Source organism: Thunnus thynnus, chromosome 3 (genome assembly GCF_963924715.1).
Source record: "Thunnus thynnus chromosome 3, fThuThy2.1, whole genome shotgun sequence".
Taxonomy (NCBI): Eukaryota; Metazoa; Chordata; class Actinopteri; order Scombriformes; family Scombridae; genus Thunnus; species Thunnus thynnus.
In genome coordinates this window covers 37,586,266-37,601,087 of record NC_089519.1, presented here as the reverse complement: position 1 = coordinate 37,601,087, position 14,822 = coordinate 37,586,266, and the positions used below count along the sequence as shown (strand labels likewise).

At 40.0% G+C, this 14,822-nt stretch overlaps 1 protein-coding gene across 2 annotated transcripts in view; it reads right to left on the bottom strand.

The window, feature by feature from the left end:
• LOC137180390 (protein jagged-1a-like) overlaps positions 1-14,822 on the bottom strand; it is a 33,093-nt gene that overhangs the window by 4,386 nt on the left and 13,885 nt on the right. For both annotated transcript variants that reach the window (XM_067585722.1, XM_067585724.1), the window contains exons 4-21: positions 13,111-13,368; positions 12,659-12,719; positions 12,289-12,419; positions 11,701-11,820; positions 11,491-11,604; positions 11,283-11,396; positions 10,033-10,146; positions 9,591-9,637; positions 7,471-7,644; positions 5,392-5,542; positions 4,239-4,403; positions 3,982-4,095; positions 3,751-3,864; positions 3,466-3,579; positions 3,268-3,384; positions 2,238-2,265; positions 1,575-1,660; positions 419-532 (exon numbers count right to left, since the gene is read on the bottom strand). In XM_067585722.1, the coding sequence (XP_067441823.1) occupies positions 419-532; positions 1,575-1,660; positions 2,238-2,265; positions 3,268-3,384; positions 3,466-3,579; positions 3,751-3,864; positions 3,982-4,095; positions 4,239-4,403; positions 5,392-5,542; positions 7,471-7,644; positions 9,591-9,637; positions 10,033-10,146; positions 11,283-11,396; positions 11,491-11,604; positions 11,701-11,820; positions 12,289-12,419; positions 12,659-12,719; positions 13,111-13,368 (2,136 nt within the window). The remainder of the gene's footprint in view (positions 1-418; positions 533-1,574; positions 1,661-2,237; positions 2,266-3,267; positions 3,385-3,465; positions 3,580-3,750; positions 3,865-3,981; positions 4,096-4,238; positions 4,404-5,391; positions 5,543-7,470; positions 7,645-9,590; positions 9,638-10,032; positions 10,147-11,282; positions 11,397-11,490; positions 11,605-11,700; positions 11,821-12,288; positions 12,420-12,658; positions 12,720-13,110; positions 13,369-14,822) is intronic.

Sequence of the window (14,822 nt, the reverse complement as noted above, 5' to 3'; positions counted from 1 at the left end):
GACGACGTCCTCAAATATCTTGTTTTGTCCACAACTGACAGATCTTCAGTTTACTGTCACAGAGACTAAAGAAACCAGGAAATATTCACATTTCTGCTGTAAATGGCGAATTTTAGCAGTTTTTATAAAATATGACTCAAAATGAAGAATCAGTTATTAAAATAGTAGGCAATTAATTTCCTGTTGATCAACTAATTGATTATTAGTTGCAGCTCTATGAACATTTCATTCAAATATTTTGATTTTCTTCTTCTTTTGTTGAAATAAATAAAAATCTCAATTTTTGCTGCAGCCAAAGCAAATCAATGGCACAATAATGTTCAGACCTGTGTTTGTTAAATGACCAGTGTCTCTCTGGGTGAAGTGAAGACTTGTTGCAGTATATACACACCAGTATATAGACTGGTGCAGGTTTTACCTTCTTGGCAGCGAGCGCCGGTTCTTCCTGGCGGACAGACGCAGCGGTAACCGTTGATTTCATCCACGCAGGTGGAACCGAAGGCGCAGGGAGACGACTGGCACTCATTGATGTCTGCAGGAGAAGAGTGACAGTTGGGTGTTTGTCATTATTTTCCTTTCATAGAAACAGAACCATTCTCTGTAAATTAATTTGTCTTTAGTAACAAAGAGAAACCAGCTCGGCTTGTTATTCTGGTTTTCACACTGAAACTCAACATAGATAATTATACATGAAGAACAGAGCAGCCAGAGACAAAAGTCAAAGTTCAAGTAGAAGTTGCAGCTAAAAATGGAGCCATCATATCAGAAATATATTTGGTGTTTTTCAAATTACTTCATATGGTCCAACTGATAAACTGGCAGATGTGTTACTGACGACTTGATGAGAGAAAATGTGACGTATGTGTCTGTTTTAAAATCTGTTGGAGTCAATCAATCAATGGTTGATAATAAAAGTCAAAATTTGACATTTTCGCTTCTTTAAAGATTGAAAGTTGTTCTTCTTAAAGAAAGACGAAGAAAACTGTAGAACCAGGTACAGTTCTGTAACCTGTACTAATTATCATATCTGCACTCGTACCATCTCACTGTTGGAGCACGGCTAACGGTTTCCCCTTGCTTCCAGTCTTTATGCTAAGCTAGGCTAACAGTTTCCTCTTGCTTCAAGTCGGTTTCCCCTTGCATTCAGTCTTTGTGCTAAGCTAGGCTAACAGTTTCCCCTTGCTTCCAGTCTTTATGCTAAGCTAGGCTAAACACATCCTGGACTTGTCTCTGTTCTGGACACACAGACATGAAATTAATCTGAAACATCTGACTCTGGAGAAAACAAAAGATTGTGCAATATCTGAGGTGTGATCGGCCGTGATCTCAGCTGCTGTGTTTTGTAAGAGATTTTTTAAGAAAATATCCATAAAGTCCTGCTTTCCTCTGAGTGCTGCGACACACGCTGACCTGCAGTAACATAAACCGAAGCCTGGCTGAAAGGCACTGAGGCAGAAAGACAGACTGAAGAGTATGACGAGGGAAAAAGAAAAAGGCAGAAAATGAGAGCGAGGGGGAGATAAATAGAGAAACAGATGGAGAATAAGGTTGAGGGGTCAAAGGTTGACACTCACTGATCCTGCAGTCTGGACCGGCGAACCCCGGAGCACATTCACACCGATACCAGTTGTCTCCATCGACGCAGGTCCCGCTGTTATAACTGCAAGAAAAACACAACAGAAAGTGATTCTTTCTGTCTGAGTCAGCTGGAAAAAAAAGCTGTAAATCAGAATTCATCACAATTTCCCACAAGAAAAAGCGTCACTATAAATCAATAACCCCCGACCTTAACTGAGCTGGAACCCTCAGGCCTAACCCGAATCTTAATTATAGACAGAAAAACATCTACTTTTTCACATTTTTGTTTTTCAAAGATATGAATAATTTCTGACTCTGTGGGTTGGAGAGTAAAGACGGAGCCAAGCAGATAAAAACTGAAACTGGCAGCTGCTGTGTTGTTTTGTTCCCGTTTTGTTCCAGATTTGATTCGGTGAAAGAACAACCGATGAAGAGGAGGCCAAAGAGGAGAATATGGTGCAGAATATGACAGTTTATCACTTAAAACATCACAACACCAAATGTTATGACATGCTGACACCTTGTGCTTCTAAAACCCTTTTGGATAATGTCAAAAATACTTTATTTTACTAAAGATAAAAAGACGTTTTTTAAAAAAATTTTTGTGTCTTCCTGAACATCCAAAGCTCAGTTTATGGGGATAAATCAGTTTGACTCACCAGGGTTGAGGACTGCAGTCGTTGGCATCTGAAAATAAAGGAAACAAAGCGTCAGTGTGTTCATGACAGAAAAGTTCAGACTCCAACTAAAGTGTCCAATAGTTACAAAGTCCTCTTGTGTCACAGAATACCTTTAAACTAATATGTATTTTGAGCTGAAATTGCCTCCTAATATGCTAACGTTAGTAAAAAGCTAAATGTTAACTTGTTATTCTAAAATACAAAATGTCATATATAATATGTCAGCATTACAGTTGCAATGATTAACTGATTAATCGCCAACTATTTTGATAATTAATCGTCATTTTCTAAGAAAAAAAAACGTCCAAATTCTCTGATTTCAGCTTCTCAGGTGTGAATATTTTCTGGTTTCTTTAATCTCCGTGACAGTAAACTGAATATTTTGGGGTTGTGGACAAAAACAAAACATTTGAAGACGTCATGTTGGGATTTGGGAAAGAGTGATTGACAAGTTATTGAACCAATCAAACCTTTAATCTATTAACTGAGAAAATAATCAACAGATTAAAGCATATTTCCAAGTCTGTCAGAATGATGTTTGGTGAATTAAGGGTGGTGTGTGATGTGTTTTGATGGAAATATCTGCACATTAACATACAGGAAACAGTTTTCTGTTTGCCTTTTATTAAATTCTAGGCTTTTTACTCATATCTCACACTGTTTTATGTCTTATTTTAGCTTCTATTTAAATGTGTCTTTTCATAATGTTTCTTAAACCTGCAGTGCAGAACTCTAACATATAAATGAACGTCTGTTACATTCAATCCAAACAATCACTGCCAGATATCTGTTAGTGTATAACGACAAAGACAGTGGAAGGAGACGGAAACAAAAAGTAACAACGTGGAAAAAAACTTTTTACATTTCATGAGGCCATTAAGTTTGTAATAAATCCAACTATATAAATCTAAGAAATGATTTACTAGATGAAAACCAACTGTTAATAATCCAGAACGGACTCTGGTGTCTGTTTAACGAGATCTACAGTAAATGTGTTGCAGTGACTCACTGTGGCTGCAGGTGGCGCCCTCCCAGCCGTCCTTACAGACGCAGCTGAAGGAGTCTCCGTTCACCACGCAGGTTCCTCCGTTCTCGCAGGGACTCGGCAGACAGCTGCTGTTCTTTGCTGAAGACGCAAACACGACTGTTAGAAGAAGAAACAGAAACGTCTTCGTATGACCGATGTGTTTGTGTTTTTATCACTGACCGATGTTACAGGTGGTTCCCTCCCAGCCTGCAGGGCACAGACACTTGAAGGTGTCTCCTTCGTCGTAGCAGGTTCCTCCGTTGTTACAGGTCTCCTCGTCACACTGACTCTCTCCTGGAAGTAAAAAAATAAAACTTCATTGAGTTGAAACTACAGCAGAGAGTCACAGAACTCATCTGAGACACACAGACGACCAAAACACTGAGCAGACAACTTTACAGAAGATCATCTGCTGCTGCTGTATTTCTAAAGGGCCAATCACACACATGTATGGGCGGGGCTTACTTGAGTGACAGGTCTTTCCCTTCCAGTCGTTGTTACATTCGCAGTAAAAGTCGTTGACCAGATCTCGACAGACGCCTCGATTCTGACAGGGAGCGGAGCTGCAGTCATCGATGTCTGAACGACAACAAGACAACAAAAAAAAAAACATTAAAACACCTCAAACATGGCCGCCGTGCACTGTTCAAACTGCTGAGGAGGAAGAGTGAAGGAGGAAGAAGAGGAGGAGCTCACTGTTCTGGCAGGTGGGGCCGTTCCAGCCTTCAGCACAGATACACTGATACTGACTGACTTTATCAATACAGGTTCCTCCGTTCAGACAGGGGGCGCTCTCACAGTCATTGATATCTGGAAAGCGGAAAGAGACAAAGACAAATCGTCAATTATGATGCAAACACACATAAAAAACATTTATATTACTTACATTTTATTATAAATGTGTTTTTATAAATATATATTTATATTTAAAATAAAACACTGTTCAAACTCACTCTCGTGACAGTAGGTGCCGGTGAATCCTTCCTCACACTCGCAGCTGAACTGTCCGCCGGCGTGGCTCCGGCACCGCCCGTGGGGGCCGCACACGTTGGACGAAATCAAACGCACCCCACCAGGAGTGCTATTAGACGCCACCGCCACCGTGCAGCTGTCAATCACTGGAGGGAGAATCGGTTTTAAGAAAGAACAGAGTGAGTCTTTGTACAACTTCTGACTTGTGTGCGGTATTAAGCATAAACGATGCACTGCACTGGAGTTAGCTTGAAGCTAATTTGCATCCGTTAGCCGTTAAGCTAGAATAAGAAAGGAAGCTTTAGAATGGCAGCAATAATCGAAAAATCACTATTTACAGATATTTCTACAGACTTCAGATTTCTTGACTTAAATTAATTTTCCAGACCAGCGTAAAATAGCTTTGTTAGCATTAGCCTCGGCTATTACATCCCGCAAATACTTCAGGATTCTTGACACTTTATTTTACGGGTCTGTTTTGCTGAATATTTCCTGGAAAGAGCTTTATAATGTGCTATTAATTATGGGGAAATAAAGTCAATTAGAGAGAGACGATCCGTTTAAACCCAAGAAAATATGAATTCACTATTTGTTTATTATTGCAAACTTTATCCTCCATATACAGCACCAGTCAAAAGTTTGGACACGACGACTCATTCAAGGGTTTTTCTTTATTTTTACTAGTTTCTACATAGTAGAACAATACTGAAGACATCAAAACTATAAAATAACATATTGAATCATGTAGTAAAAAAAAAAAAAAGTTAAACAAACCAAAATATGTTTCATATTTTAGATTCTTCCAAACTTTCGACTGGTTGAACTGGATACTTGCCGGTAGACATATTGCACATTTTTGCAGCTGGTTGAGTGCAGTAAAAAAGACTCTAGAAGCAAATAAATTATTAATGCTTGTATAAATATATAATTGTAGTGGAGCAATTGAACACTGTAGTTAGTACCAAATTACAAAGACCTTTCCAAGAATCTTCCCAATAATTTACAGTCACATTTCAGATCCTTTCTAGGAAATTATGGAAACTATGACCATAAAATATCAGTGTTGCAAATTTTTCTGTCAATAAACCATCCGAGCGGTTAGACATGACGTTAAAACATGAGATGGATATGAACCTTTGCAGGGCGTGGTGCGGCAGTGGTCCTTCAGGCGCGAGCAGTTCCTGCCCTCGTAGTCTTCGGGACATTTACAGACGTAGTCGGCCGCCAGGTTGAAACACTGGCCGCCGTTTTGACACGGGCCGTGGAGGCAGTAATCGATATCCAGCTGTGGTGTGGTGGACGGAGGGAGAGAAAACAATTTCACAACAGTGAAAAATGATACACATGTACAGCCACGCGGCAACCTCCGGGGCTGAAACATGAAGCCAAAAACTGCAGTTCCTTGAACGGCCACTTGAGGCTCCAACAGCGCGTCAATCCCCATAGACCCCCATGTTAAAATGCCCAACTTTACAGCAGAAATAAACATGTTTACAGCCTGGTACAAACAACGGTTTTGGTCTCTGTAGCTAATTTCCTCTTTCATGACAACTGTACGGGGGGTGAATTTTTTTTATAACTCACCCGTTTAAATTTTATTAAGCTGTAAAGTTCTGCATAATGAAGGACATGGCTGCTTTGAGTGACAGGTCCACCAGCCGCTAGGTGGCTTGTTTCAGCCATTCGGCCCCGCCTCTTTGCCCGTTTTTGATTGGCTGGGAGTTAGGCAGAGTCACGCACTGCCAAGATGGCGACGGCCGGAGCGGCTCGCTTTGAGCTTCAAAACCGCTCTTCAGAATCCAACGAGTGACGTCACGGTAACTACGTCCATATTTTTATACAGTCTATGGTTCAGACTCATTATCCTTGTTAGCTTCGCACAGTAAAACCTACTTCATCTATTCTTCTGTGTTGAGATGTTAGCAGGAATGTAACACCTGCACAGGCTGTTTGGTACAATAGTGATTGTTGCTCCATTTTTATATGAAACTGTCTCCATCGTAACCAGTTACAGATCAGCAACCAACCTTTCAGAGGATAAAAGTTAACGGAAACCGAATCCAGTGTTGATCCAGATAGAAACGGTGAAAAGCTTATAAATGAATATGTATCTTTAACACGCTCAGTATATAATATCTCTTATTTAAAGGCTGAGGATGATGAACCAGCTGAACTAAATAAAAGAGGAAAACTGTGAAGAAGAAGAAGAAGAAAAAAAAGGAGCTAAACTGTGAAACATGGAGAGTTTAATCAGGCCGCTGCATCTAGCAACACATCTCACATCAACACATTAAATTATAAGTGACTGATTTTTAGACGTGGTAAATGTTTCCAGTTCAAGTCATTATTTCTGTCATGTTCAGATGTTTGTCGACAGCTTCTGGACGACAACTTTAAGTGAAAAGTGCTTGTTAGAGTTTTGACATATTTTCCACACCACCTATTTAACTTTTCAAATCTGGAAGTTCACTATTCTCCCCCCTCTCCTTTTTCCCAGTTTATGGATGCAGGTCAAATCTGCGAAACAAAAGTTACCAAAACCAGATGGAAAAGTGTCGCCAGCTGCCAGATGTTTGTGTGTATGTGGTCAGTTAATACTGTTAATACTACGTCCTATTCAAAGTTTTACATTCCTAGCTGGTAGCTCGTAAATGAAAGGGGGGGATTTTCTTCAAACTTCATGAAATAGTCTTTATTTCTGCTTTCAAATGTAAAAATGATTGTGAAATGTAAAAAATATTCATTTCTACTTGAATTAGCACAGTTCAGGACATATTGCACTACCCTGCTGTGCTTCAAGTATATTCAGAATAACTTTGACTGAACTACTGTTACATTATTATTAGGCTGTTATGTATATAAGACTTTTATTGTGGCAAATCTGCACACTTCACTCTTTTTTTGTTTGCACATATGAACCTGTACATTCAGTATGCACCTTTATTATTCAATATTTACTCTATTTTTGTATGCAACTGCTTTTAAACCTCTTAATCTGTGCTGTTCCATCTCCTTTTTTACTGCAAAGTAAGAATTTCCTGACATAGTTTGACCTGCTGCTCTTAAACCTGAACTGAACGTAAATATTAATGATCACTGGTCTTTAAACTGGTGGTTTTGAGGTGAAGCTGGAGGTCAGATTGTGGAAAAAACACAGTTCCCGTTTCTGTTTACCAGATTGGAAAAAGTGGTCGTTGCTTAGCAACTGCTCACCTGACAGCGTCGTCCAGAGAACCCAGGTGGACACAAGCAGTGGAAGCCGTTGACCTCGTCATGGCAACGGCCGCCGTTGAGGCACGGCGCGCTGGTGCACTCGTCCACGTCTTTCTCACAGTGTTCGCCGCCGAAACCCGGAGCGCACACACATTTATAACTGTTGACCAGGTCCTGAGTGGAGGGAGAAGATGACGTCTTTACTATTTATTAAAAGGATCATAATATTACTTCTGTATGTTAATTTTCAAAGAGAAATGATCTGAAATCAAGTCTGGAGGGCAGAACCGACAGCTAGCAAGAGCAGAAAATATCCAGTAGTGCTAATTTAGCACAACAACAGAAAACAAAAGTCTATAATTTCATCTACACGCTCATTTTTAAGACTGACAGTGTTTTCTCTTCACACAGGATGTTTTAAATGTTTAACAAGTAAAATGTGCAAAGGTCTGAGCTGTTAATTGTAGAAAAATATTAAAAAACAATGTTAGCATCAAGCTAATGAGAAAAATTTTGTTGTTAGCAACCACGCTAACAGCTAGTATCATTTCCTCTTTATTGTGTGTTTGCAAGTTCTGCAATCATGACAGAAGTAAAAGAACTAATACAGCAACGTAAAAATACTCCATTACAAGTAAAAATCCTGCATGAAGAATCCTACTACAGTAAAAGTACATAAGTATTATGAGCTTGATGTAGTTTAAGTATTGCAGTAAAAGTACATAAGTATTATGAGCTTGATGTAGTTTAAGTATTGCAGTAAAAGTACATAAGTATTATGAGCTTGATGTAGTTAAAGTATTGCAGTAAAAGTACATAAGTATTATGAGCTTGATGTAGTTAAAGTATTGCAGTAAAAGTACATAAGTATTATGAGCTTGATGTAGTTAAAGTATTGCAGTAAAAGTACATAAGTATTATGAGCTTGATGTAGTTAAAGTATTGCAGTAAAAGTAGTGGTTTGGTCCCTCTGACTGATATATTATTATATATGACATCATTAGATTATTAATAGTGAAGCATCAGTGTTAGAGCAGCATGTTACTGTTGTAGCTGCTGGAGGTGGAGCTAGTTTACACTACTTTATATACAGTTAGCTAGTTTAGTCCAGTGGTTCCCAACCTAGGGGTCGGGCCCCTCCAAAGGGTCAGAAGATAAATCTGAGGGGTGGTGAGATGATTAATGGGAGAGGAAAGAAGAAAAAACAAAGTTCTGATACACAAATCTGTTTTCAGTTTCTGGACTTTTTCTCTAATCTTTGATTTTTGCTGAAATATTGGATCATTTGAACATTTATTGAAATGAAAGCATGTGAGAAGTTTAGAGGGAAAAATCACTATTTGGTGGAGCTGTTAACAACTCATAGACATGTGAAATGTGACCCCGACTACACACTGCTTTTTGTAAGACGTCAAAAGCCAAAAAGGTTGGAAACCACTGGTTTCATCTTTAACAATGTGTTGTATTTTAAAAGCTTGTTATATTATCCATTGTGTCAAATCTTCATCTGAAGCATCAAATATGAAGACGTTAGCTTTTCTCTGTTATTACGACTGTTAGTTTTTTGCAGAACTCAGCAGCATCATTCATGGAGGTCAGAATACTTCAACTTTTCAGGCTTTTTCGGGGATGAAATCATCCCACAACCAGCGTTAAATGATCCATATAGAAGCAGAGTTACAGCTTCTATGGTTTGTTGTTTTCAGCTACTTTCACTGTGATTTATGTAAATGTTTTGTGATGACACTGAACCATAAATCCTGCAAAATCAAACTGAACTGTGCACAGTCTGCTCCGTCTCTCTACAATACACTGATACTGCTGCTGCTGCTAATGAAATATAATCTGCTTCGTATCAGTAAACAAAAAAGGCCATTGTGAGAAGAAGAATGGCAGAAAAAAAAAATGCAATCAGCATTTGAAAAGAATCAGGACAGACTGTTTATTTTCTGTAGAGCAATGAGAACGTTTTGAGTAATCTGATCTGCTGTTGTCATGGAGACCACACACACACACACACACGGCTCAGCATTTTCTGTTTATAGCTCAATGGGGGTAAAAAGTGAGAGTGTGTTGCAGAAAGAAAATGTGTAAATCAACCAAAACTCAAACTGACTCACCTTGCATGTGGCTCCGTTCTGACACTGACCTCGACAGTCGTTAATATCTGCAGGAATAATTTTACAAGTTTAAAAAAATGAGCTCGTTTGAAAAGATTTCAGTCACAGCAGAAACACAGAAAAAAAGACCAGTTTTACTTCAGATAAGCTGTTGGACGTCAGCAGAAACCTTCACATGATCGTGGGGGTTTGGAGATAAAACTACCCGCTGGTTTCTTCATCTCTCTACTTCTTTTCCATATGTTAGAGGTCATTTTCATACTGCCCTGTTTCCCTGTTGAGCTGCAGTAGAAGTATATTTCACTTTACATCTTCTCTGTTTTGGAGCAAAAACCTCCAAACTAAGTGTTTCATATACAAATAAAGATAATTGTTATTGCTGCTGGTCTCCTCCTGGTTACACAGATTATTATTGTTCTGTTGGGAGTCGGTCGGTACTCACTGCTGTCGCAGTTCTGGCCCGTCCAACCCGGGAGGCACTCGCAGAAGTATCCTCCAATCAGATTGCGGCAGGAGTTGGCGTTGACGCAGGGGTTTTCTGCACACTCGTTGGCGTCTGAGATGAAACAGTAAACAAACAGAATGAAACAGATTAGAGGGAGGGAACACGGCGGGCGTCCTGCAGACAGCAGGGGTTTGCAGAGCTCTGCTGTCTGCTGGTCCTGATTCACAGCTGCGACTTTTAAACTCTTTATTGATTCGACTTCGTTCCGTTCATCAATTACAGAAGTCTATAAAACGTAGGAAAACAATGAAAATGGTTATAACTTGTCTGAAACCCACAGATGTGTAGTTTATTACAAAAGGCCACTTATTTAATGAGTAATGAATAATATTTAAAAGTAATAATAATAATAATATGTAATATTTAAATGTTTTATTTTAGTCCAAAACCCAAAGATATTCAGTTTACTGTCATGTGTGACAAAGAAATGCATTAATAATCACATTCAAGGACTGAAAACAGAAAATTTGGAGCATATTTATTTAAAAAAAGGATAAAATAAGGATATATAATAAATAATAAACAAGGATTTTTATCAAATTAGTTGCAGATTTTCTGTTGATTGATTATTCAATTAATTGACTAATCACCACCAGCAGTTTTCTATGTCCTGAAGTTGACAAACCAGTTTTACCACAACATGACGCTTCATTAGCTTCCATTGTTTAACCCGTCAATGAACAACCAACACAAGTGCACAGAGGTCAAAGGTCAGCAGGCTGACAACAGACGGAACAAATATCATTCCTGAGTCACTGGGACGATCCAACATAAACAGTGTAGTCGGGTTAAACTCGAAAGTCCTCGGCAGCTCGGTGGCGGAGGCGTCTCAGATTATTCATCAGTGGAAAACGGGCTCCTGGCAGACCGAACCCAACCAGCCACAGTCGAAGGTTGAGGAGCATGTGGCCGGTGGTCGGCGGTGGATTAGCGCTGCGGCGAGACGTTCCGGGGCGCTAAGCCTCCAAACCACAACCATTCCCTCCTGGGATGATCCTGGAGATTAGGAAAAAACCTCAGCAGTCCCAGCGAGAAGCAGGCGGACGACCAAGTTTTATATAAAACTTGAGATCCATTGATGGCAAATCCCCACGAAGGAATACATGAATCATAGGTTCCCTAAACAGCCTCCCAACCCTCTCCGATGTTACATTCCCCAACAACAAACAATGGAGAGAAACACTGACCGATGAGGCAGGTCTTTCCGGTCCACTGAGGAGGACAGGTGCACTTGAATCCATTGATCAGGTCCTGGCAGGTTCCTCCGTGACTGCAGGGGTTCACCAGACACTCGTCCACATCTAGAGACAAACAGAAGCTTCATTAGAAACATGAAGCTCCACAGAGGCTCAGATAATAAAAAAAAAAGATGGAAGGGTGTAAAAGACGTCTCACTGATGGAGCAGGACGGTCCGGTCCATCCGGCGGCGCAGCGACACTCAAACCCCTGACTGGTTTCCACACAGCTGCCTCCGTTCAAGCAGGGGTCGGACAGACAGGCGTGGTCAGCTGACACACGGAGAACAATAACGGTGGAGAACTTACAGTGAAGATTCAGATTGATTTGGTTTATTAAATGAGGGTTTTATTAAGTGACGTTCTCACCTCTCTGACAGTTGATGCCGGAGAAGCCGTCGGGACAGGAGCAGTGGTATTTATCGGGTCCCGTGTTGCTGCAGGTTCCTCCGTTCAAACATGGCTGACGCGTCCTGCACGTGTTCAAATCTGCAGGAACAAAAAAAAAAGCTTAATAATCAGGCAGCTAATAAAACAATAATAATATCAATAATCAGTCATCAAGGCTTTTCATGTATAAATAATAATAAATAAACACATTTCCCGCCAGAACTTCAACCTTCATTCTTCATCCAAAAGATTCAACCGCGTCTTCCTACCAAAATAAGAGTTTCTATCTTAAAACTCTTCTCCAATTAAAAACTTACAAAGGTGAAAAGCAAACATTCATTGAAAAGTTCCCCATCATCATCATCATCATCATCATCATGTTCTACTTTTATGCCATCTTAATGACATTTTGTCTGATCTTCACAGCTTCAACGGGCTGTTTAAAGGTTAAGACTTGGTTTAAGGTAGAATCAGGTTTAGGTTTGGATATAGTTGGAGTGTCAGGGTTAGTGTGTGTGTGTGTGTGTGTGTGTGTGTGTGTGTGTGTGTGTGTGTGTGTGTGTGTACCTTTGTCACACAGCTGTCCTCCATAGTTGGTGTCGCAGAGACACTGCCAGGGCTCCACACAGCTGCCGTGAACACAGCCGGGATGAGGGATGCACTGATCACAGTACTCACCCTGCCAGCCATACAGACACCTGACACACACACACACACACACACACACACACACACACACACACACACACACACACACACATTTATTTTAGTATACTAATCATAAAAATACTGTCAACATGAGTAGATTCTGACTTGTGGGGAGTGAAATGAATCTGGTTAAATAAAAAGTCTCCTTATCTCTACTGTTACTGTCAAATAAAGGCAAAAAGCTAAACATGTGTGTTGCTTGTGTGTGTGTGTGTGTGTTGGTTCTTACTTGCACTCTCCAGGAACTTTACAGGATCCATGTTCAGTGCTGCAGCCCTGCCTGCAGATCGCTGCAGACACACACACACAGATTTATGATAGAAATGAAGAAGAAATCTATTAAAAACATGAAGAGGATGCTCTCACGGTTGTGAAACCAGCAGTCAGGTGTCCATATGAACAGTAAAGAGGTTTAATTATTCCTCCTGTTCATACTGGATATGACAAGATATGAAGTATAGTAACAAAAAGAGGAACTTTGGCACTAAAAAGACTGTAAGGTTGAAAGATATCTACTTGATTTGACTCATTTGGATGCTTGAAGCTTCATATTAGCTTCAGATAAACTTTTAAAAACATTTTTGCACAGAAGGAGGACAGCAGCCTGTCCTTTCATATGATTTGATGACTATAAAACAGTTTTAGTTGCCATTAGTCCCAGTATGTCAGTAAATCTCTCACCAGTGTTGCAGTCTGGACCGGACCAGCCCTCCAGGCACGTCTTGTTGCCGTTGTGGTCGCACTCGTAGTGTCCGAAGAAGTCGTCTCGCGGGCGGCAGAACTTGTTGCAGCCGAAGCCGTAGTAGTGCTCGTCACAGCTGAGACGGACCTGGAAGTGGAACTGAGCCACAGGGCCGTTGTGCTTCAGGCTCTGCCACTGCCGGCTCGGGTTGATCATCCCCGAGTGGACGGCTTTCTCGATCACCGCCCCGCCGACGCCTGCGGACACACCGGGTCAGTTCAGTTCAGCCAGCTGACCTGATCTGATTGTTGGAGGTTTATGTGTCTGCAGACACGATTCAGCCCTAAAACAACTATTATAACATCATCTACATGACTTTAGGGAAACATTTTAATCATATTTTGTCTTACAGTTGACAGTCTGTAATTATAATATAACAGTAATCTATCAGTAAATAAATGAATGTAGAGTTTGTTCTGTTGTTATGGAAACAACAATAATCCGTTTCCTCATAATGTGTTATTTGTTAGATTGATTTACCTTCATATTTTATATTTATCTGTTTTATTCTCTGGTTGAAGAGGCCATCGTGTGTCCCGCTCTTCAGATTTATATATGTAACATAACATACTCAGTTAGCATGTCATGTTTAAGTGTGTGATGTTAATTTAGCATGTTAGCATGTTAGCATTTCACATTTACATTTTGTCATTTGGCTTTTATTTTCTCAATGAACCAGTTGGTCTTTAAAACGTCAGAAAGTAGTAAAAAAAAAAAACTAAACACAGACGTCCTCAAACTGCTTGTTTTGTTCAACTGAGAGTCCAAAACCACCAAATGATTCAGTTTATTATCATGAAGAAAACATTGACATATGAGGAGCTGGAATCAGTTCATCTTTGGAACTTTTGAATAAAACATGACAAACAATCAATCAAGAAATAATTACAGCTGCTGTAAGATCAGAGCTGTCAGACGGAGGCTGTCTGCTGTAATATTCCAGAGCAGTTTGAAAATGCTGAGCCGCTCTGTGGTATTTCACCAGCGGGGTGGAAAGTGTGGTCGGGCTGAGGTGACGGCGTCTGTTTAACCGACACTCAGCTGGACTGAAATCGCTGAAAAAAAGAAACTCAGCGTGAATAAAAAAAACAACCCTCAGAGCAGGTAGCACCATCGGCCTGGGAGCAAACTGTGATGCTTCACATCATGACGGGAAGTTTAAAAAAGGTGCTAAAAATGGCACCGAGGCAGCAGATTTGAAAAATAGTTAACCTCAAAAGAAGCTGGATCTGTTCCTTCAAGGATATTTGAGCAAATATTCAAAGCTGGCACTTCATCGATGAATACCGTCGGAGCCGTCGAGTCAACGTCTGAAACTGAACTCTCTCCCCAAACTCACCTGTGACCTTCCTGCCATCAAAACTCACCTTTTAAAACTGGTTTTAATATCTGAGTTGATGTTTTTAACACTTGTGTTGAGTTTTTCTGGATCCTTTTTACTTATTTAATGTGTACAGAGTTTATTGAAAAGCGCTTTATAAATAAAATGTATTATTATTGCTATTATTGTTATCATCATTATCACCATCGTCATTGTTGTTATTATTATTATTATCATTATTAGACTGAAGGAAAAGCTGTCAGTGTTTGGACTTTTGTTACTGCAGTAAGAATATATTCATGAGAGCAAAGAGTCAAAGGTCAAGACGCT